General features: G+C 47.2%; 1 protein-coding gene across 6 annotated transcripts in view; it reads right to left on the bottom strand.

Annotated features, from left to right (window-relative positions):
• Window positions 1–21294, bottom strand: part of TIAM2 (TIAM Rac1 associated GEF 2) — a 240326-nt gene that overhangs the window by 16956 nt on the left and 202076 nt on the right. For all 6 annotated transcript variants that reach the window (XM_060419854.1, XM_015097499.3, XM_042253662.2 and 3 more), the window contains 3 exons: window positions 4431–4610; window positions 1846–1914; window positions 788–913 (listed from right to left, as the gene is read on the bottom strand). In XM_060419854.1, the coding sequence (XP_060275837.1) occupies window positions 788–913; window positions 1846–1914; window positions 4431–4610 (375 nt within the window). The remainder of the gene's footprint in view (window positions 1–787; window positions 914–1845; window positions 1915–4430; window positions 4611–21294) is intronic.

Here is a 21294-nt window from a genome sequence, read left to right as displayed (position 1 = left end):
CACAATGTGCAGTCAAGGACAAGAAAGTTCTATCTAAAAAAATACATCCGACAGGGCAGGATATAAATAATCTGAGAGGCTCATTAATAAAGCCAGTTCTGCCTTACTTAGGACGAATGATGCTCGCCGTGTATTTCCTTAGTCCCTTTCTACTGCCTTCCGCCTTTCCCTCCCTGGAAGGACCTCATGGAAAAAAAAATGAAGTGGCTTCAGTCATGTCCGACTCTTTGTGACCCCATGGACTATACCCCTCCAGGCTCATCCGTCCATGGAATTTTCCAGGCAAGGATACTGGAGTGGGTTGCCATTTCCTCCTCCAGAGGATTTTCCCGACCGAGGGATCAAACCTGGGTCTCCTGCATCGCAGGCAGACTCTTCACCATCACCGGGGAGTCCTCTTGCCAGTCACCAATGCCCACTTGGAGACAGGGCTCCATAGAACCTATGCTTTCTTCCCAAGGTCACACGACCACAGAGATGCAGAATCAGATGCAGGAGGTGCTCCTGCCTCAGAAGCAATCGCCCTGCAGAGCCTTGGGCAGAGCTGAATAGGGAGCACGGACATGTCAACAACAGGCAGATTCCATAAAAGCTGGGCTGCCCAGACACCTGATTCCCAGACCATTCACTCGAGGGAGAAGCGGAGCCTTTTTTTGCCATCTGCCAGAGGAATGACAGCACCAAACTTATCTTTTCAACAGTCAAGGGACACCGCTTTCTCTTCCAGGGGAGAACTCTGGACTGTACCCACCTATATTTGCTTTAAACCTACATCTAAAATACTTACTCTGAACTGCGAGGGGGTTTCAAGTATGTTAAAGTCAGACGACGCTGAAATCCCATCCTCCAGGGTCTCGAGAAACACCTTTTGAAATTCAAGCATCTCTGGCAAACTTCCAAAAAGTGACTCCATCTGAGTGAAGACCAGGATTTGAAAAGAGGGTGTTAGCGATAAAGATCTAGACACCACTCTGAACTCCCAGATGCACAAATGAATCACAGTCATTCAGTCATTCACCAAGAAGGAGACAGAAGTAAATCCTTTAAAGAAGACAGCATATTCATGAGGGATAGAGTTCATACACAGAGGGTTATATACGTCTCGGGTCCTTGTAATTCTAGAATAAGTTTTTAAGGGGATGTCAAGTTTTCAGAATTCAAACTGAGAGGTAGGGTATAGTGTTGGGAGGGAATGGAAGTCAGTAAGAAAGAATTAATAACTGTGAGTTAACACTAAAAAGTCACATATTAAAAGGTAATTTGGGTCACACCTTCTACTACAAAAAGGGCGCAGTCGTTTTTAACTCCTGGCCACTGTGCCTGAGGGGACAGAAGGCACATAAACAGCTCTGCAGGAGGCCATGCCTAGGTCTCTCTGAAGATCCCTAAGTCTCTATGTTCCTTTGGGACCACTAGATAAAATCTAGGAGGTCTACTACAGTCCCCAACCTTTTGGGGGATCAATTTCATGGGAGACAATTTTTGCACAGCCAGGGGTGGAAGGGAGGGGATGGTTCCAGGACGATTCTCACAAGGAGTGAAGGATCTCAATCTCTCACACGCACAGTTCACAGTAGGGTTCTCACGTCTACGAGAATCGAATGCCCCACTGAGGGCATTTAGGAGGCAGAGCTCAGGCGGTAATGCAAGCGATGGGAGGTGGCTGTCAATACAGATGAAACTTCACTCGCTCACCTGCTGCTCACCTCCTGCTGTGTGGCCCAGTTCCTAACAGGCCGTGGACCAGTACTGGTACCACAGCCCAGGAGTTGGGTGACCCCTGAACTAAAGGGCAAGCAGAGACTAACTTGTGGGTCGGTGGACTGAGTAAAGGAAGTTATTTACCTCATCTTGGGTAAGAAAGGTCTCACTCTGAAGTGGCTCCAAATATAAGTCGAAGAGGCAGCTCAGATCCTGAAAGACAAAAGATGACAGTCTTTAACCCGTGAGTCTCCCAAACACCCAAGTATCGCTTTGGCCGCATCTCGGACTGGTGTTAAGAACGATGACACTTATGTCTGGTTGAGAGACTAGGCCCTGAAGGTGGTGGTTCCTTGCTCACCTAATTCAAAGAGGTTAACAGCACAATACAATCGGCATTTGCATTCTACATTTTTCTTTATGGCACGATCACCTCCTCTGTGTATTTGAATGTTTTACTGGCAAAGCCAGGATCTTTCAGCTGCTGCAGCAGGAACACTCCTTTCCCTGCAGATAAGTGAGGTTTGGGCAGGAACTTCTGTCAGGCATGGCCACGTCTGCCGGACAACCCGGCTTCCTCCTCTGCCTCAGGGAGCTGGGCGACGGCTGCAGTGTGGACAGCTGAGCTGAGGAGGACAGGTCGAGGTCGCGGGAGCTCTTCAGCTTCATGCATTATCAGAATTTCAAACTCCCAAACTCAAGCGCAAGAAAAATTTTCCAGAGATGAACATCATAATGTTTACTATCTAGGCCATCTTTGAGTCTTCACTAAACCTGGGCTCTGACAGCACAGAATAGTGGGAGTTGAGGTATTTACAAAACTCTTTAGGTAAGTTTTGTTTTGTTTTTAATAATTTGAAGCCAAGACCAGCATATAATTTAGTGATGGGAAAGATTTCTTTTTCTTGTTCACTGATTCTGAAGAATTTTGAGTCACAGAGTATTAGAAGTAGGTGACTACATCTAACTCCTCTTACAATCAAGAAATCCAGTTCTGGAGAGCTTGCTAAAGTTAGAAGCCTCCAGAACCTTGTGGTGCAGGTCCTGGGAGCAAGTGACCCTGAGGGTTTCACAATCAAACGGCCCTGGTCTAACCAGTCTCCAAGAACCCCACAGCAGCTGCTTCAGAGCAGAGAGAGGTGGTAAGTTCTTGGGCCGTCCCTCAGGGAACACAGGAGCGCTGTGAACTCCAAGCCAAGTGCAGAGGTGCACGTTAGAGAACAAGTGCGAGTCCGTGTTCAGTGTCAGCAACAAAAATAAATTAAAAACCAATGTGTGTGGGCACGTACGAATCACAGCAGGTACCGGGAGCTGGTTCCTTCATCAGAGGCGGTGGTGGGCTGTGGTCACTCGTGCCCACGAGCAGTGACACACTGAGGCCGGCCGCCCTGAGCCATGACGTGGGGGCCCTGAGGAGACGACAGGCGGGACTCTCGCAGAAAGAAAGGAGAGCCGCCCTTTTTATCCGCTTGGCCCACAGCATCCATTTCAGTCCCAGACTAGGGTCACGCTGCAGCGACCCTCCTGGACCCAGTGGTCTAGCAGTTAAATATACTGACAACAACAGGAATAAAAAGAGGCTTGGTCGGCTCTCAACTGTGCCCTCGGCCCTGCAGGTGGGGGCTCCTCAGACATCGTCAAGTGGCCACAGTGCCCGCCCTGCTGGGCACAGCCACTGTCAACTCCCTGGACATGCACTTCATCCCCCACATTCGATGCAGGACGAGACGTGGCGGGAAAGGCCATGAAACTGCCATCTCTGCCGCTCTCCTTTGTCCCCTGCAGGACCACAAGGTGCAGGGGTAGTTCTCCCAGGCTGCCTCATTCGTTCTCCCAAAGGCCCTGCGTGAGGCTCTGGCAAAGTTCAGATAAAATGATAGTGATGTCAATAACTGGTGGAAGCTCAGATATGTCTGTGCAGAAAGGTGAGAGCATGTGTGTGCACACTGGCGCATGTGCCAAAGCCACTCAATGTGCTAGACACTGAGTCCTGGGACAAGAATGCCCCTGTCTCATACCCCATGAGGGGCTCAGAGGGGGCCGCCCAAGGCCGCACCGGCAGGTGGAGGCCCGGCCAAGCCTGGATTCTGTGCTGCCAGCAAGTGGCCGAGGAAGCGAGTTTAAAATCGTTCCAGCAAATACTTCAAGCAAAAGAACTCTGTCTTCCCAGGCACCCGCATTTTTTGTAAAATGTTTCCCAAACTACTAACTGGAGCCCCTGAGATAAATAAATGGTCTCCCTGGGTTGTGAAAGGCCCAGCTGCTGCTCTGTGTGGTGGCTGGGGATGCCCAAGTGATGCCCGGTGCCTCCCCTGTGGGGCTCTGTCCTGCACGGTGAGGCCTGCCCTCTGGGGCCTATGCCAGCAGCCGCTTGTGAACACGCTGCTCCCTGGTTCCTCATCACCTAAAGTGATCTCCATCCCCCTTTCCCTAAACCAGAGCAGGCTCCCTTCCCACAGATTGCAAATGACAAACTAGAACATCTGTTTCCATAGTGAAAGCTACCGTGGTAACAGAATGAGTGGGGAGTCTAAATTCTGCAAGCCCGCTCAGCTCCTCCACCCTCTCGCCGCGCCCCCCCCTCCCCGGCAGCAATTTGCCACTTCCAGGAGCAGGCATCTCCCTGGTGAGTGGCAGGGTCCTGGGTAGATACAGCCAGGAGCCCCTGCCAACATGCAGCTGGCCATCACAGGAGGGTAGCAGGGAATCACGGCGGCATCTCCCGTTACCTTCACATAGGACTTCTCTGTGTCCATGAGCTCCTGGATGACTTTCCGGAGGCGATCTGCATCAGAGAGGTGGCGAGCCAGTGGCCTCGGAGGAGGGTCCTGACCCTCCCTTGGTCCTTCCATGCCGTTGGTCTGGGTGTCGTTACAATTCCTACACAGCGCGGTGATCTGCTCAGCACTCTGGGAGGGAACAAGAGGCACAGAACGTCCTCCATCATTATCAGCCTCCCATCAAGGACACGGGGGCTCTCTTTGCCCAGCGCCCTCTTGGGAGTCTCATGGGACATTGACTGGGGGCATCCAGCTTCAGTCATCTCAAACCCTGCTGGCGACCACTCAAGGTTCCGGTCGTGAAGATACAAACTTACACTTGTTCAGTACTTACCCATGACACTCTTCCACTTTCACAGAAGCTGTGTGACAGACGCTTCTTTAGTGTTGAGACTAGAGAATAAAGCACAGAGCTAACCCTCTGCAATACACTTGAGGCTGCTCTACAATCAAGGTCAAGGCTCTGTGAGAGCACCATGCAGACAGACGGTCCACTCTGTCCCCTCAATGGTTGACCAAACGGAGCTCACCCACATTAAACAGCCCTGGGAGACCCAGGAAAGGGAGAGCAGTGTCAGGGAGGCTGGATCACAGGGAGCTTGGAGTGCTCCCTACAAATCCCCCCCTGGAGTTATGTAGCCTTGAGCCAAGTCCCAGTGTGAGGAGCTAAAGTGTGAGCTGCTGCCTCTGCTAGGAATGGGAGTAGGGGTCAGGTCATGTAGGAAAGATAAGGTCCCCACTCCGATGGGGTACAGAGCCCACCAGAGGGCACAGGTGGGAAGCAAGCGATACAGCAAAGCCTGCTGAGGTCCATGGGAACCTTCAGGGAGGAGGGAACCTTGAGCATGTTCTCAGCAGGAAGCAGCCTCGTGCCGAACACAGGACATGGGGGAAAAAAGGCTTCTCAGTCTAGGACATGGGAAGAGAATCACACAGCTTAAAAGACAAGGAGGAGCTGGAATGTCTGCAAGGATCAACAGCGTTCTATAAAAGTTCCTGCTTGGGTTTAAGCGCAGCATGAAAGCCTTCTCTGGGAGAACCCATTTGTATATTCCTGCCAGAGGCTAGTGGTTTAAAGTCTCAAATATGTCTCTTCCTATATGCCACCACCTGCCTGGAGCATCATCAGATTACACACAAAATATCTTTTTTTACTTCTCTTTCTTTCCATTCCTCCAACACACAAGATCCAGCCCAATTTACCACCTGCCAGCCTGGCAACTAGTCAAGGGCAGGAGCCTGCCTTTCTTTCTCATCACCCCCAAGGGCTCAGTGTTGAGTCCACCTCTGTTGGGACTGATGTTATTACTGAGTAACAAGGCAGCTTAGTCCTAATACGCATGGTCAATATCCATCTATTCTTTTTTTTTAATTTTTATTTTTACTTTATTTTACTTTACAATATCCATTGATTCTTAACAGCTCAACTAAAACTCTCTTTTCTTCAGCTAGATGTCTCCATGCCTGATTTCCATCACTGTCTCAGGTAAAAAGGTGAACCAGTCAGAAGCACCTCTAGATTCCCACTGAGTTTATTTTCTTTGCTTAGATATTTCAGAATGCTGACAACTCACACAAGCATACAGGTCAACCTCAGTGGCCAATTTGTTATAAAAACTGTCATCTGACCCACTTAAGTGGCTCAAAGTAACAGCAGGACACCTGCCCTCCCTTCTTCTCTGCTTCCCTATTCTACACCCACCTCCCCCCAAAACAGTGTCTTTATATGATGGAAATAAGACAATCAACATTGACACATAACACTGATCTTTTGGCTAGACTTTCAAATCCAGTGGGAACCAACCGAGGACCTGCTCTGTCTCCAGAGAAATAGGAACCACGCCCTGCACGAGAAGATAAGACTTGCCAAGGTAAGAAATGCTGAAGCCCAGCCTATGGCAGACTGGAAACCAACACAAGCCTGTGTGGAACAAACGAGAAATGTGACATCCGTGAAATGAATGAGAGCACCACGTTGAAACAGGTTGTCTGGAAGGCGTCAGTGAAGAGTGGATTGTAAATGATCCTGGAAGGAGCATGTTCCAAGGGAGAACCAGAGAACAAGCCAAAGGCACAAGGAAGACGGAGCCCAGTAGCGTACAGAGCCCAACTCAAGACGGGGGTGAAAGCAAGGCCCCCCCAGATGTCTATGAGGAGGACACCCAGACTGCTGGCCTCTTTCAAGTAATCACTTCTCTCGTATTTTGACACGCATCTTGGTGCAAAAGTTAAATGAACCAAGTGGCAGATACTAAGCCTCCAACTAGACACATAGACACATCTGAAGTAATTTACTTCTAAAACAGTTCAAGCATGTGTAACGATTCTCCTTGGATATACACAGCACCCCTTGTTTCTGTCCTTAACTGTAACACAAGCATATTGCTGGCAACACCTGTCAGAAGATGTTCACATTCAGGGTAAACTTTCAAAGAACAAGAAAACAGACAAGCAAAACGGTACTCATAAACCTGTTTGCAGGGCAGGAATAGAGATGCAGATACAGAGAAAGAGGGTGGGATGAACTGAGAGAGGAGCATTGAGACACACACATTAACATATATAAAACAGATAGCTGAAGGGAAGTTGCTATATAACACAGGCAGCCCAGTCCGGTACTCTGTGATGACCTAGAAGGGTAGGATGGAGTGGGGGGTGGGAGGGAGATTCAAGAGGGTGGAGACATATGTATACTTAGGGCTGATTTATGTTGCTGTATGGCAGATGCCAACACAATATTGCAAAGAAATTATCCTCCAATTCAAAATCAATTTTAAAGGAAAAAGAAAACAGACGTGGGTCTTAAGGCATTGATTAGAATGCGACTTGATCTCTCAAAATGTCTCCTATCATGTTTGAAACAATCAGATCTCAAGGTTATTGAAGAAACTCCTAACTGTTTAGTCATGCCCTAGAAGCCTAATGACACAGCAAAAGCCAAACAGAGCAATGCAGCCAAAAGGCAGTTTTCAAAAAGAAATGGCAACCCACTCCAGTATTCTTGCCTGGAGAATTCCATGCACTGAGGAGCCTAGCAGGCTATAAAGTCCATAGGGTCACACAGAGCTGGACACGACTGAAGTGACTTAGCACAGCACAGCCCATAGGAAATACACATGGCTGGACCAAAGGAATCCAAATATTTGGGGCCCCAGGTAGGAGTATTTTTTAAAAGCTCCTCAAGTGATGCTGATGTGTGGCTTGCATGAGAACTACTGGTCTACCCATTAGTAGAGCGAGCCTTCTGCTTGCAGTTCCTGGGAGGATCACACTGCCCCAAGGGTCTGCACTGAAGGATGGCCACGTAAAGCGTGTGTGGACCGAGCTCACAGATAAGAGGAAACAGATCACACCTGTGACCCTGGTGTTCTGCGTCTGGCTCCACTAACAGCTAAACAGCCCAAGATAATACTGAGACTCTCAAGTTCACTTATTTGAAATCTCTATACTGCTATTTGCCCCACAAGCTCTAACAATACAATTCTGCAACCCTGAAAAATAACAGTTTTGGGGGCTGTAGAATCCACATTAATAGCTCGCATATACCATATAAAATAAGATCTGACAAAATGCACCATAAGTGAAATGGCAGCTGGTGAGATTGCAGCTTTCCTTGCTGGGATGTCGAAAATCACACCTAACAATGCAGTGTTAAAATAACGAGATTTTAAAAATAAAGTATCTTGCCATCTTAGAAAATCAGAATTCATTTTAAGAATACTTCTGGTAATTCTAAGTTGGAAAAGCGAATGTTAGCTGAGAATTTCATAGAAAATGTACTTCTGAAGATACCACAATGAAATGTTACAAAGTCACCTCAGGTATTATCTAGGGAAGTCATGTACAGATGTGAGTTGAACCATCAAGAAGGCTGAGGGCCAAAGAATCGATGCTTTCAAACTGTGGTGATGGAGAAGACTCTTAAGAGTCCCTTGGCCAGCAAGGAGATCAAATCAGCCAATCCTAAAGGAAATCAGTCCTGAATCTTCATTGGAAGGACTGATGCTAAAGCTTCAATACTTTGGCCACCTGATGTGAAGAGCCGACTCATTTGAAAAGACTCTGATGCTGGGAAAGACTGAGGGCAGGAAGAGAAGGGGACGACAGAATATGAGATGGTTGGATAGCATCACTAACTCAATGAACATGAATTTGAGCAAACTTTGGGAGATGGTGAAGGACAGGGAAGCCTAGCATGCTGCAGTCCTTGGGGTCATAAAGAGTCAGACACAACTCAGCAACTGAACAACAAGGGGCAGGCTGGGGGTATTCTCTGGGATCAAAAGGAGGCTGAGCCACTAAAAGGGGAAGGATCACTATAACTGTGTTTGTAGATTGTATCTGAAAGAGTCTCCCAGTGGGTCATATTTCACTTCCTCTGTTCTTAGCAACAGTTATAAAATCAAAATGTTAAAAGGTAGGATTCTGGGTGAATTGATGCACAGTTTCTAGAAAGAGCGACTACTCCAGTTGGGGTATTTTCACACGTACAAGTGGTGATAGAGGTAGGAAGCTCAGACAAGATGGAGAGGAGCCGAGTTCTAGCCCTGGCTCTGCCCTGAGTCCTCCAAGCATCGGGGGGCAAAACATTTCTCTCTTCAATTTCCTTAATGATGAAAGAGAAGAAGCATTACACCTCACCCATCAAGTGACCCCTCCAATTGCCAGTGAGGCCAAGGAGGAAAGGGAACTCACGTTTGTTGAGTACTTGGTGTATGCAGGAGGGTGAGGGGTTCTCACGGAACTCACAGGCATTGGGTCTTCACTGTATGACACACAGAGACGACAGCTGAAGGGTGTGGGGTCGGGGACAGGACCTTGATGGCACAGGACCCGCATCCTCTGGAGCTGTCTGCACAGTGCTGACCACTCCAGGAGTATCAGGCAGATCATGGGGGGAAAAAAATAGCTCCTCTGGTGGCCTCTGCCCACCATGCAGTCAGGGCTCTCCCGGCCTCAGGAGAACCCGAACACACCCTAGGCGTGCCCAGGATGCAGCCACAGCCCTCCGGAGGTTGCCTCTGCTCCCCCACATCTGCACACAACCGTGATTTCTGGTAGGCTGGTCCCTGCTCCCCTCCACCCCTAGGAATTCTGCCTTGAAAGTAGAGACAGATGTTCACACATCAGGGCTGGGTGTACATGGGGATTCAGCAGCTGGACAGTGTGTGCTTGTTCAGAACAAAAACAACACTGGACTTTGAAACTCATTTAAGTATTCTCTGGGGCTTCCCTGATAACTCAGTTGGTAAAAAATCCGCTTGCAATGCAGGAGACCCTGATTTGATTCCTGGATTGGGAAGATCTGCTGGAGAAGGGATAGGCTACCCATTCCAGTATTCTTGGGCTTCCCTTGTGGCTAAGCTGGTAAAGAAGCTGTCTGCAATGTGGGAGACCTGGGTTAGACCCCTGGGTTGGGAAGATCCCCTGGAGAAGGGAAAGGCTACCCACTCCAGTGGCCTGGACTCCAGAGTCCATGGGGTCACAAAGAGTTGGACAGGACTGAGCAACTTTCACTTCACTTCACTTGTATTCTCCAGTTCACAGTGATCAATAAGACCTTCCCTGGTGGCTCAGTGGTAAAGAATCTGCCTGCCAATGCAGGAGACTTGACTGGGAGGAGCCCCTGGAGTAGCAAATGGCACCCCACTTCAGTACTCTTGGCTGGGAAATCCCATGGACAGAGGAGCCTGGAGGGCTATGGACCACGGGGTTGCAAAACAGTCAGACACGACTGAGCAACTGAACAACGGCGATCAATGCTAAGAACCTTGGGTTCATTGGGGGCCTTGCCTTTTATAAGAGAGCATGACACTGATCTTCTGTTTACGAATTCACTTTTAAAATTTAATGAAAAGTTCCCCCTAAAACTACGTTGTATAAAAAAGTAGTGATATTGACCCCCAAAAGATTTCTTTTCAGGTTTTTAAGGTTTCAGTAAGCTGATCCCTGCTTGAAAGAAATGGTAAAGAGTCTGTCTGCACTGTGGGAGACCAGGGCTCAGTCCCTGGGTCTGGAAGATCCCCTGGGAAGGAAATGGCAACCCACTCCAGTATTCTTGCCTAGAGATTTCCATGGACAGACAATGAGGTCACAAAGTGTCAAGACACGGCTGAGCACTAAACAGCAAACATAAATCAGGAATTAGAAAGGGGAGTGGCAACCCACTCCAGTATTCTTGCCTGGAGAATCTCATGGACAGAAGAGCCTGGTGGGCTACAGTCCATGGGGTCACAAAGAGTCGGACACAACACAGTGCTAACACACACCCATACATAGATAAGAAACACCTGTCAGTTCAGTTCAGTTGCTCAGTCGTGTCCGACTCTTTGCGACCCCATGAATTGCAGCACGCCAGGCCTCCCTGTCTATCACCAACTCCCGGAGTTCACTTAGACTCACGTCCATCGAGTCAGTGATGCCATCCAGCCATCTCATCCTCTGTTGTCCCCTTCTCCTCCTGCCCCCAATCCTTCCCCAGCATCAGAGTCTTCTCTCAATTAAGTCACTCTTCTGTGTTCGCAACAAAAACAAAAGAGCAGCTATGTGAGGTGATGGGTGTGTTAATTTGGCTGTGATAATCATCACATATCAAATCCAGTTGTACACCTTACATATATATAATTTTTAACTGTCAACTATACCTTGATAAAGTTGGGGAGGGGAGACAGCTAAAACAGTTATCCTTGGTTTTGGGTCTTCACTGTGTGAATAAGGACACTTGCTATCCTGGATCAGCTCTGTGCTTTTTTTTTTTTTTTGAGGAGCCCCATTTCTTGGGCGTGGCAATAAAACTGCTCAAGGTAATGAAGTGCCCTGCCCCTAGATTCTCTTTGGAGGAAGGCAGGGGTCAAGCCTCTTTCTCAAATAAGCTTGAATCCCATGCTGCTGCTGCTAAGTTGCTTCAGTCGTGTCCGACTCTATGCGACCCCATAGATGGGTGCCCTTTTTAACCTTCATCCAGCTCAATGCTTTTCATCCGAAGCATTAGTGCTCCTCCTGACCTGGATCAGTTCCTGCCCCCGCCCCCTCAACCCTGGAGCATAACCACTCTGATGTCTGCTTTACTCTTGTTTGAAGACATTACTATCTGAGGCCTTTCCATTTCCCTGTGGGTATTGGAACCTAAGATGGGATAAGTACATCACATTGCTGCTGCTGCTGCTGCTAAGTCACTTCAGTCATGTCCGACTCTATGCGACGCCACAGACGGTAGACCACGAGGCTCCCCCGTCCCTGGGATTTTCCAGGCAAGAGTACTGGAGTGGGTTGCCATTGCCTTCCAGAACTATTTCAAGATGATGCCTGTGGTTTCATCTTGTTGTTCTAAGTCAGTCGTGTCCGACTCTTTATGACCCCACAGACTGCAGCACGCCAGGCTTCCTTTTCCTTCACTATCTCCCGGAGTTTGCACAAACTCACGTCCATCAAGTCGGTGATGCCATCCAACCATCTCATCCTCTACCATCCCCTTCTCCTCCTGCCCTCAATCTTTCCCAGCGTCAGGGTCTTCTCCAATGAGCTGGCTCTTCACATCAGGTGGCCAAAGTATTGGAGTTTCAGCTTCCACATCAGTGCTTCTAAAGAATATTCAGGACTGATTTCCTTTAGGATTGACTACTTCATGAAATTTCACTGCTGTGTGCCTTGCCAGCAGCTGAGCTCCACCCCACCTTTCTGGGCTCAGGTTTCAATCCTGTCCTCATTTAGAGGCTTCAGGTACCCCAGACTCATTTGTCAAAAGCATCTGTTTCTATGACTTAGACTCCAAAAACACTTCCAGCCAAAGCAAAAAGGTCTAAAGGTGCTATGTAATTTGGGGAATAGTTCATAGGGAAGTACTCCAAGGTGAATGACAACACTTGCAGAGTGCTTCTCTTTTGAAGGCCTGGTTCAGAGGTCAAGGACGTTAACTTCAGGGGGAAAACAGTAACAGATACAGTCAACACCTGCACCTAAATGGGAGGACACCTCATGCTGCTTGGGTAACTGGTCACACACAATGTGATCAATTTGGCAGACCCCCAGCTGCCACCCACGTCCACCTCTCCCTCCAGCCGTACAGATCAGCTCTATGCTGGGCGACTGACGTGGACCTAAATCCTAGTCTGAGTCACACCCACAGAGTCCCATCCTGCCTGCCTGCTAAGTCACTTCAGTTGTGTCCAACTCTTTACGACTCTATAGACTGTAGCCCACCAGGCTCCTCTGTCCATGGGATTTTCCAGGCAAGAATACTGGAGCGGGTTGCCATGCCCTCCTCCAGGGAGAGTCTCATCCTACCAGAACACTAAGCAGAAGAATCAGAGGTTCTTCTACAGTCCCTGGAAAGAATGTTGGAAAAAATAAAAAGCTGTCAGCCCTGGGTAAATCACCAGTGGTCCTCGGGGACAGTCCAGGTCTGGAAAGGCGTGGCTGAGAGGAGCGTGCTCAATGCATGCATACAGAAGTCCCGGTTCACTGGAGCACGGGTGGTCGCATCAGTAAATCCTCTCAGAGTGCATCTAGGGAGTCAACTGTCCCAGCCCAGCAAATCAGTTAGATCAGAAATGCCCCCCTCGGCGAAAAAAAAAAATCTAAAAATAGTACAGAGGACTTTTCAATTCATGCTTTAATCCACTGAAGTCTCTAACTTACAGAAAGCTCTGACATTAATCCCAAATGCTCTCAGCAGAGGGAACCCAGAAGCAATGCTGATGGACAGAGTCAGACGATGGACCCCAGATGAGCTGGGTCCCCCACGGGCAGGTCCAGTCACAGACACCCTGTGCCACCCCACCTCTGCCAGGTCAGGATTCCAGGGCTACACTCTGCTCCATGCTCAGAGGCGGCTGGCAGGGCCCACAGGCTGGGGGAGAGGGCAGTCCAGTCCAGTCTAGCCTAGGGAGGGTCTCAGCAGAGCGGGAGAGAGGAAGGGGAGGAAGAGGGTTGTATTCAGCACTGTGGCAGAGTGTAGTGAAATGATTATTTTTATATTTGGGGACAATCATTCACTTTATAGGGCTTCCCAGGTGGCATGAATGGTAAAGAACCTGCTTGCCAAAGCAGATGTGACGTGGGTTCGATCCCTGGATCAGGAAGATCCCCTGGAGGAGGGCATGGCAACCCACTCCAGTATTCCTGCCTAGAGAATCCCATAGACAGAGGAGCCTGCCAGGCTAGGGTCCATGGGGTCCCAAAGAGTCAGACACGACTGAAGGGACTTAGCACAGCTCACTCATTTTACAGTGATACAATCCTTGGATTAAAAACTCAAGAGAAATGACCTGCAATTTTTTCATACTTCTCTCAAAATGATACAAAAAGGATAAGAAAATGCTCACAACCTTTATTTTCTAGACCAGATAGTTCTATTTCCAAAGGCAGAATAGAAAGGAAAAACATAAAATTAAACATAAATATGTCAGATGAGTGTTCTTGTTTTATATTGAAAAGTAAAAGAATTAACCTAAATAAATGATGGTGCAAGAAACACAATGAAATCTATGCAGCAGTTACCAGTGACGGGAAGGACTGACATCTGTAGACCGAAAGAGGACATGATTTACTGGAAAGGGAAGAAGGTAAGTCTGCATTTTTTAAAGTAACTTTTATGTGTATCTACTACAATGCAACCCACTCCAGTATTCTTGCCTGGAAAATTCCACAGACAGAGGAGCCTTGTGGGCCACCGTCCATGGGGCACAGAATCGGACATGACTGAGCAACGGAGCACCACATATAAACATCCGTGTGTGGATTTTTTTAATGGAAAAATATAGGTCATAATGGAGAAGGAAATGGCAACCCACTCCAGTACTCTTGCCTGGAGAATCCCATGGACAGAGGAGCCTGGCGGCTACAGTCCATGGGGTCGCACACTCAGGTCATAAATTCAGTGGTTAACACCTCATTTCAACTTATTTTAATTTCTGTCTTATCTATATTTTCTCATTTTCTATAAGTGGTTTAATTTTTTAAAGAAAATGTCTTAATGGAATCCTTTCCTGATGCTTTAAAAAAGTGATTTAAGGCAGACACGGGCTGAAAAGCGTTCCACTTCTAGGAGGACACGGTGATGCAAAGACTGACACAGTCCCTGAACTCCGGGCGCCCAGAGTTCAGCTGAGAAGACAATCTGGGAGTGAATCAGTCAAGAGTAATTGGTACCCAACAGCGTGGGGTCTATGGGAACAGAATGGGGCTGCCTTCTCTGGTCAGAGCAATGTCAAGGAAGGCCAAGGTGGAAGCCAGGATGACCTCAAGGGAAACAAAGTTACCTATGCTAAGTGAAGTTCGGGGCTGGGGAGGGTGCCAGGAACTGAAGGCCAGTCCAGCCGTGGCCCATGGCCGAGTCAGGTCACTCGGGGAGATGTGGCAGGAGCCAGGGGTGGGGGCCTATGCTGTCGAGGAGACCCACTTGGAGCGTGTGTAAAGGGTCCTGACGTGGCCACCCCTGCCACCTCCTGGGCACACATCCTATAACAGGTAGCAAGATGAGGGGCTATGATGGCGTCAGAAAGGGTCACCTTCGCACCTACCTGAGTGAGAAGCTCCCACCAAGGGCCTCAGCATATGCTCTGAGCTATGCTTTCTGAGACAGTTACTTCTTCCAAGACTGGAGCCTTAAAACCACAGGCCTGGGTGACCACCATGGGCACGGCCATCCCCAGCCCTGATTAACTCCTCCGTGATTCAGTTTTGTGCACTTGTAAATCAGGGGTCGTTTTCACAGGGTCACTGAGAGGATTCCATGAGGTCATTTTAAGGTTGTGAAAATACTTAGCAGAGGGCAAGGGATCCACAGAGGCCAGGCCTCCATGGAGTTCTAACAGGCACAGGGAGTTTAACTTTTTAAGTTCTGTTATTTTTACAAAGGCAGGAGGAGAAACTTCCTTTGAGTTCCCTGAAGGGAAGACCAGAAAAATCAAATGGTTTATTTGTTAACTTTTTACTGAGCTCCTCCTCCATGCCACGTTCAGCTCTAGGTGCTGGAGATGAAGCCTGAACACGAGAGGAAAACCTTGACCTTCACACAAGAGGAGGGGCAGAGAGAGGTGACAAGGACTCGATAGATGACAAGAAGTGGAACCCACAGCATCTGGACAGAGGCGGAGGGCCCTGCAGAAAACCAAAAGTTGAAAGTGTTGGTCGATCAGTCGTGTCTGACTCTTTTGTGCCCCCATGGACTGTAGCCCGCCAGGCTCCTCTGTCCATGGGATTCTCCAGGCAAGAACACTGGAGTGGGTAGCCGTTCCCTTCTCCAAGGGATCTTCCCATCCCAGGGATCGAACCTGGACCTCCATCATGGTAGGCAGATTCCTTACCATCTTAGCCACCAGGGAAGCTGGGAGAAAACCAAACCAGGTGGCTATGGAGGGCCAGCAGGCTGGGCAGCCGCTTTAACAAGTGGGCAGAGGAGGAGATGAACTTCACCTTCAAAGATCGGAGGGAGAGAGGGAGTGGCCGACCAGAGGGAAGAGCAGCCTTTGAGAAGGCAGAGAGTGTCTGCATGGCACGTGTGTACCCAGCGGTAAGGGCCTGTCCTCAGGTGGTACACCCCGGGAAAGGCAGGTCCAATCCCCGGCCCGGAGGTGGGGAAGCGCCCCACGTGTGGTTATGGGGCTCCCAGGCCAGAGTCACCACCCTGGGGAGGGAGCTGCCGATCCAGAGCCTTTGTGAAACAGGCCGGCTGCCTGCCTTCTGCTCAGTTTCCTTATTTAAAACTGGAGTTTGATCTGAATTCAGGAACGAAAAAGATGCACGCTTTCTCAGCCAAGGATACTTCAAGAGCCAGGGCAGCATTTCGACACAACCAGGCACTTCTTTCACATAAAATATTGGGTGTTTCAATATTGCTTATGTATTGGGTTGGCCAAAAAATTTTGGAAAGCCTAAACAGACTTTTTGGCCAACCCAGTAATTTACCAAAAAAAAAAAAAAAAAAAAAAAAACCGGTTCATCCTATCCAATAGATTATATGCCAAGTACTGCATTCTCTCGTTCCCATTTCTCACCCAGAGAGATAAGGCTTACTTCTGATATATGTTAAACTTGTCCATCAAGGAAGATGCACTGGGGCCAGAAATTTTCCTTCACTTCTGAGTGCAAAGATGGTAAAGTCTCCTATGTACAAACCTCCCAGCTGAGATGTTCAAAGAGGCGAACATGCATCTATTTCCAGCAAGGAACCAGAGCCTGTGCCATCAGCGTCCCCTGTGAGTGACATTGCAGCTGGCCCTCTGTCTCCTATTGCTGACGATCCTTCAGCTCTACCATCTCCCACCTCCTCTCCCTCCAGCAGTCAGTAACTCTTCTTGCCTGTTCACTCGATGCCAGCCCCTGCTGACCAGCCATTGTACTGTATTGCTGAACTTTTCAAAGTACTGTGCTGTAAGATTAAAAATGCTTTACTTTTTGTGCTTGTTTTTTTATTCATGATTTGGGTGAAAGGTATTATAAGCCTATTATAGTAGAGTGCATGCTACTTCACTTCAGTCATGTCAGACTCTGCAACCTTATGAACTGTAGCCTGCCAGGCTCCTCTGTCCATGGGATTCTCCAGGAAAGACTACTGGAGTGGGTTGCCATTTATTATAGTCCAGTACTATATAGCCAACTGTGTTAGTTGAGTACCTAGACTAACTCTGTTGGATTTAAGAACATGTTCTTGGAATGAAAGTCATATGTCAGGGGCTTGACTGCAAAGAGACTGCCATGACCTCACTCTGAAACAAACAGATGCAGGGGTCAGCAAACCTTCAGGCCAAACCCACCCTGCTCACTGCTGCTGAGGATAAAATTTTATTAGCACTCAGCCTTGCTCCTTCATCAGCCTATGGTCGATCGCTGCTTCCACACTGAGATGCAGAGGTCAGTGGTTGCCAGAGCCTAACTTACTTACTACCTGGCCTTTGCTGGGAAAAGTCTGCCAATCCCTGATATAGAGAGATGAGTCCAAATGAGGAAGATTCCTCTTCTGAAATTAGATCTGAATTCAAACTTGAAAAAATATTCTCAAACTTTATTCTAAATTTTTCAGTGAGTAAACTAAAATGTATATTTTTTAAATGACTTCTACATGGCAATTTTCTAGAGACTCCAAATAGCACCCTAATTCCCATAAGATATAAACTGTCTTGTATAATATGCTTTCAACTGTGTCAAAAACCAAGGAAACAAGACCTGTGTGCTCACCTGGCTCAGATCCAGGCTTGGAAAAATGACTCAGATTCTCTTTAACACTTTTCGCTTTCTTTCGTGTGGCTTTTTGATGGATGGGAGTAGAATTCAGTCTGCTTTTCCCGTGACTTGCGGCATTAAAGCCTATATTTCACTTCTTTCTATGATTTTACCATTTAACATTCTTTCTAAATATGTTAGTCTAACTCAAGAAGTCTCTCAACCCCTATCTTTCAACTCATTTTTGGGGAAAACACACACTTGCCTGTGACTTATCCATCAACACCACCCTCGCCCACTTTCCCAACCAGAGGTATTTATCTCAGGTCTTAGCTTCCTCTTAATTCTCTTCCCTTTATTTTCTTTCACAGCCTACTTTTGTTCTGATAATCACATAAATTCATCTAAACTTGTATATTTACAGTAACTCTCCCTCTAGTGGTTGTGTTTTCATTGAACACTATTATTCTAGTTGGTTTTGTTCACTGATGATTTTTCCAAACCCAGCATTTCTACTCAAGAGTTGCGTCTCTAACTTTATTCCTGGCCACTGATACTATATTACTGAGCATTTTTTGCAGCAAAGGTCTTTAAGTGCTACATAGTCCAAAAATGTACTAAGATTTTTTTTCTGTCTTTGTCACTGTATTTAAAGAGAAAATGTGTCAATAACACCACTAGTTGTAATCCAATTCTGGACAGACTAAAGCTTTGACAAATCTTTGTTAGCCTCTAGTTTCCTGGACAGGCAGAGTCTCTACTATAAACAGAAGACTGAGGATGACAGAGTTGAATCTGGAAGGGGACCCTGCACACTGGTGTTCAACAGCTCAGGCTGTGTCTCACTGCTGAGGACAGCTTTGCCCAGCTACCCAGCCTGGACTGTCCCCCAGCCAAGCCCTCTCTGTGGATTTCTAGTTGGAATCCACATGGGTCCCTGGTTGCCTCACCTAGAAAAACAAAATGCAGGGCAATACCTGCTCCCCAGCTGCAGACCAAGGCCTAGGAGCTGTTCTAAGATGGTCAGGAAGCTATAATTCAGTTGCTCTTACAGTTCCCTGATGACATTCCCTAGGCATCTTAGATCAGCTTCCTATCATAGTGTTACATCTCAGCCAGCTCTAACTGGTTGGCCTGGTCTACCTTCTTGGGCCTCCACACTCTTACAGACCCCTCTTATCTGTGGGGCAGTGGGGGTGCTGGGGGCCTTCACAGAGCAAGGACTAATACCATCATCTTGTAATCTGCCCTTCACTGCTCTTAAAAAAAAAAATTTTTTTTTTAACCACACCATGTGGCATGTGGAATCTTCATTCCCTGACCAGGGATCGAACCAGTGACCCCTGCAGTCGAAGGGACCACCATTCTTAACCACTGGACCACAAGGGAAGTTCCATACACTTCACTGGTTTTAATTCAGGTTACCCTCCCAATGTCCCAACTAGTCCTTTTATTAAATATCGCTATTGTTGCCATATGATAACTTTATCTCAGGAAATATTTTTGTAGGAATCCACAAGACAGACACTGTTCAGACCTTTACTGCTGTTAAAAAGGCACCATTTTTTCCTGCAGTGTTTCTCCCAACACCAAAGAAAGACAGCAGGAAAAATAGCAAATAAAGGAGAAGAAATTTATTGTTTATTTACAAATAAACTGTATCTTTTAACCGTATAAGGATGGGTTTTATTTTGGGTCTACATAAACTCTACAAGGAGTGAGCTCCAATGGAAAAATCCAACATGAAAAGGTATGTTCAGATGAGCAAAGTTACAAATTACTGGAGAAAAGTTCTCTAGGCTTTACTGGTGAAAATAACTCACTATTACTAGACCCTCTGCTTTATGCAGATATACCCAGGGTAGGAACTCTCAGCTACCAAGGCACTAAAGATTCAGGAAGAAATCACCAAACCAGCCCTGGGAGAGAAGAGGTTGTCTGTTTAGATATAAGTGATCTTCTCTCTGTACTTACTTGTACCTTCACGATATACTGCTAAAGATTTTTTCCTAAAAACCAAAACTTTTTATACTGTATGATTTTAATGTTAAGGTTATCATACAGTAGCAGATTTTAAAACATGAATTTTATCTATTGAAATAATTTTGGGAGGTAAAAATATTCACATATGGCCTGCCCCTAGTACAAAACCACACAGCAAATTATCAAACTAATTACTAGTAAGATGCAAATATCAGATACTAGTACTCGGAATTCTGGGACTTAAGAACTCTTCTGCAACAGATTTCAAATTTGCTGACATTAACAACTATGGGAATTTCATTATAACTCTATGAAACAGAGTCTTTAAAAGCCAAAACCAAAAACAGTATCAAAAATAACACATCTACGCTGCTTAACCATGTTTGTAAATTAGGCCAAAGAACTAAAAAGTTGTGTCCAGATTTCTAATGTCATACCTACAACTGAACAAAGAGAGTTGCTCTGCTTTTAAATCTCTTGTATTTAAAGGCACTGTTATTTATCTGGTTTTCCCCTTTCATCATGCTGGGCGCTTCTCCAGGAGGAACCGAGCCATGGCTGCCCCAATTGGGACAGGCAGACGGGCCCGTGAGCTGATTTGGGGGAATGAAGGAACCACTTTCCTGCCTGAATTTGGTGCAAATTATGAATCCTAAAGGCATTCTCTGGGCATTTCCACTTCATCACTGACAATCTTGCTGTCTCCATCAGAGCTGACACAGATGCACAGCAAACCAAGGTGGCCCCACTGCAGCTTCAGGAGGGGGCAGCCCGCCCCCCTCCCCATATACCCCCGCTCCCCTGAAGGCCGGTGCTTTCTGACACTGACTTCCAATGACAGCAACTCCACGAGGTTTCATCAACCAGGACACCCCACACTCACTCATGAACACGGGTACGGACTTAGGAGAGAGGGTCCAGGTGCTAGAATTTGTCTGAAACCTGCTGCATCCCCTTTGTGCATAAAAAGGCCTAGATTTTCAGTTCTAACGTTTGCCTGAAAATCAAAGTATTTGTTAAAATCCTGATAACCTTAATTGGGCACAAGCAATGATAGAACCATCTGTCTTGAGTGCACACAGGTACATACCTGTGTGGCCTTTTACTTGTAGTTTAAATTTTTTTTGCTGGATTTTAGCAATGTGATCATCCAGTCTGTTACTTTACTCTGGATTGCTTACTAACAGGGTCTCAAAATAATCATCTCACATGGAACAGTGCCCACCTCATACACATTTATCTGAGACTTTAGCACCAACCTATCCCTAAAATCCCTTGTAGCTCAGATGGTAGAGTTATCTGCCTGCAGTGCAGGAGATCCAGGTTCAATCCCTGGGTCAGGAAGATCCCCTGGAGACGGGCACGGCAATCCACTTCAGTATTACTGCCTAGAGAATTCCACGGACAGAGGAGCCTGGTGGACTAGAGTCCATGTGGTCCCAAAGAGTCGGACACAACTGAGTGGCTACACTTTCATCTCAAAAATCTAGCCCTAAGTAACAGAAATGAAGCAATAACACATAAACTGGGACGATGTCCATGTTAACAAATGGTTTAGCAATTCTGATCAAACTAGAAAATACAAGCTGGTAAATACAAAGTAACCAAAGCCATGCTTCCCAGGGGTAAGAACAGGTGAGGACACAGGGAAGGGGCGTACAGACAGACA

This window comes from Ovis aries, chromosome 8, assembly GCF_016772045.2.
Source record: "Ovis aries strain OAR_USU_Benz2616 breed Rambouillet chromosome 8, ARS-UI_Ramb_v3.0, whole genome shotgun sequence".
NCBI classification, from domain to species: Eukaryota; Metazoa; Chordata; class Mammalia; order Artiodactyla; family Bovidae; genus Ovis; species Ovis aries.
The sequence above is the reverse complement of the archived record's forward strand: the minus strand, read 5'-3'. Positions and strand labels throughout refer to the sequence as shown.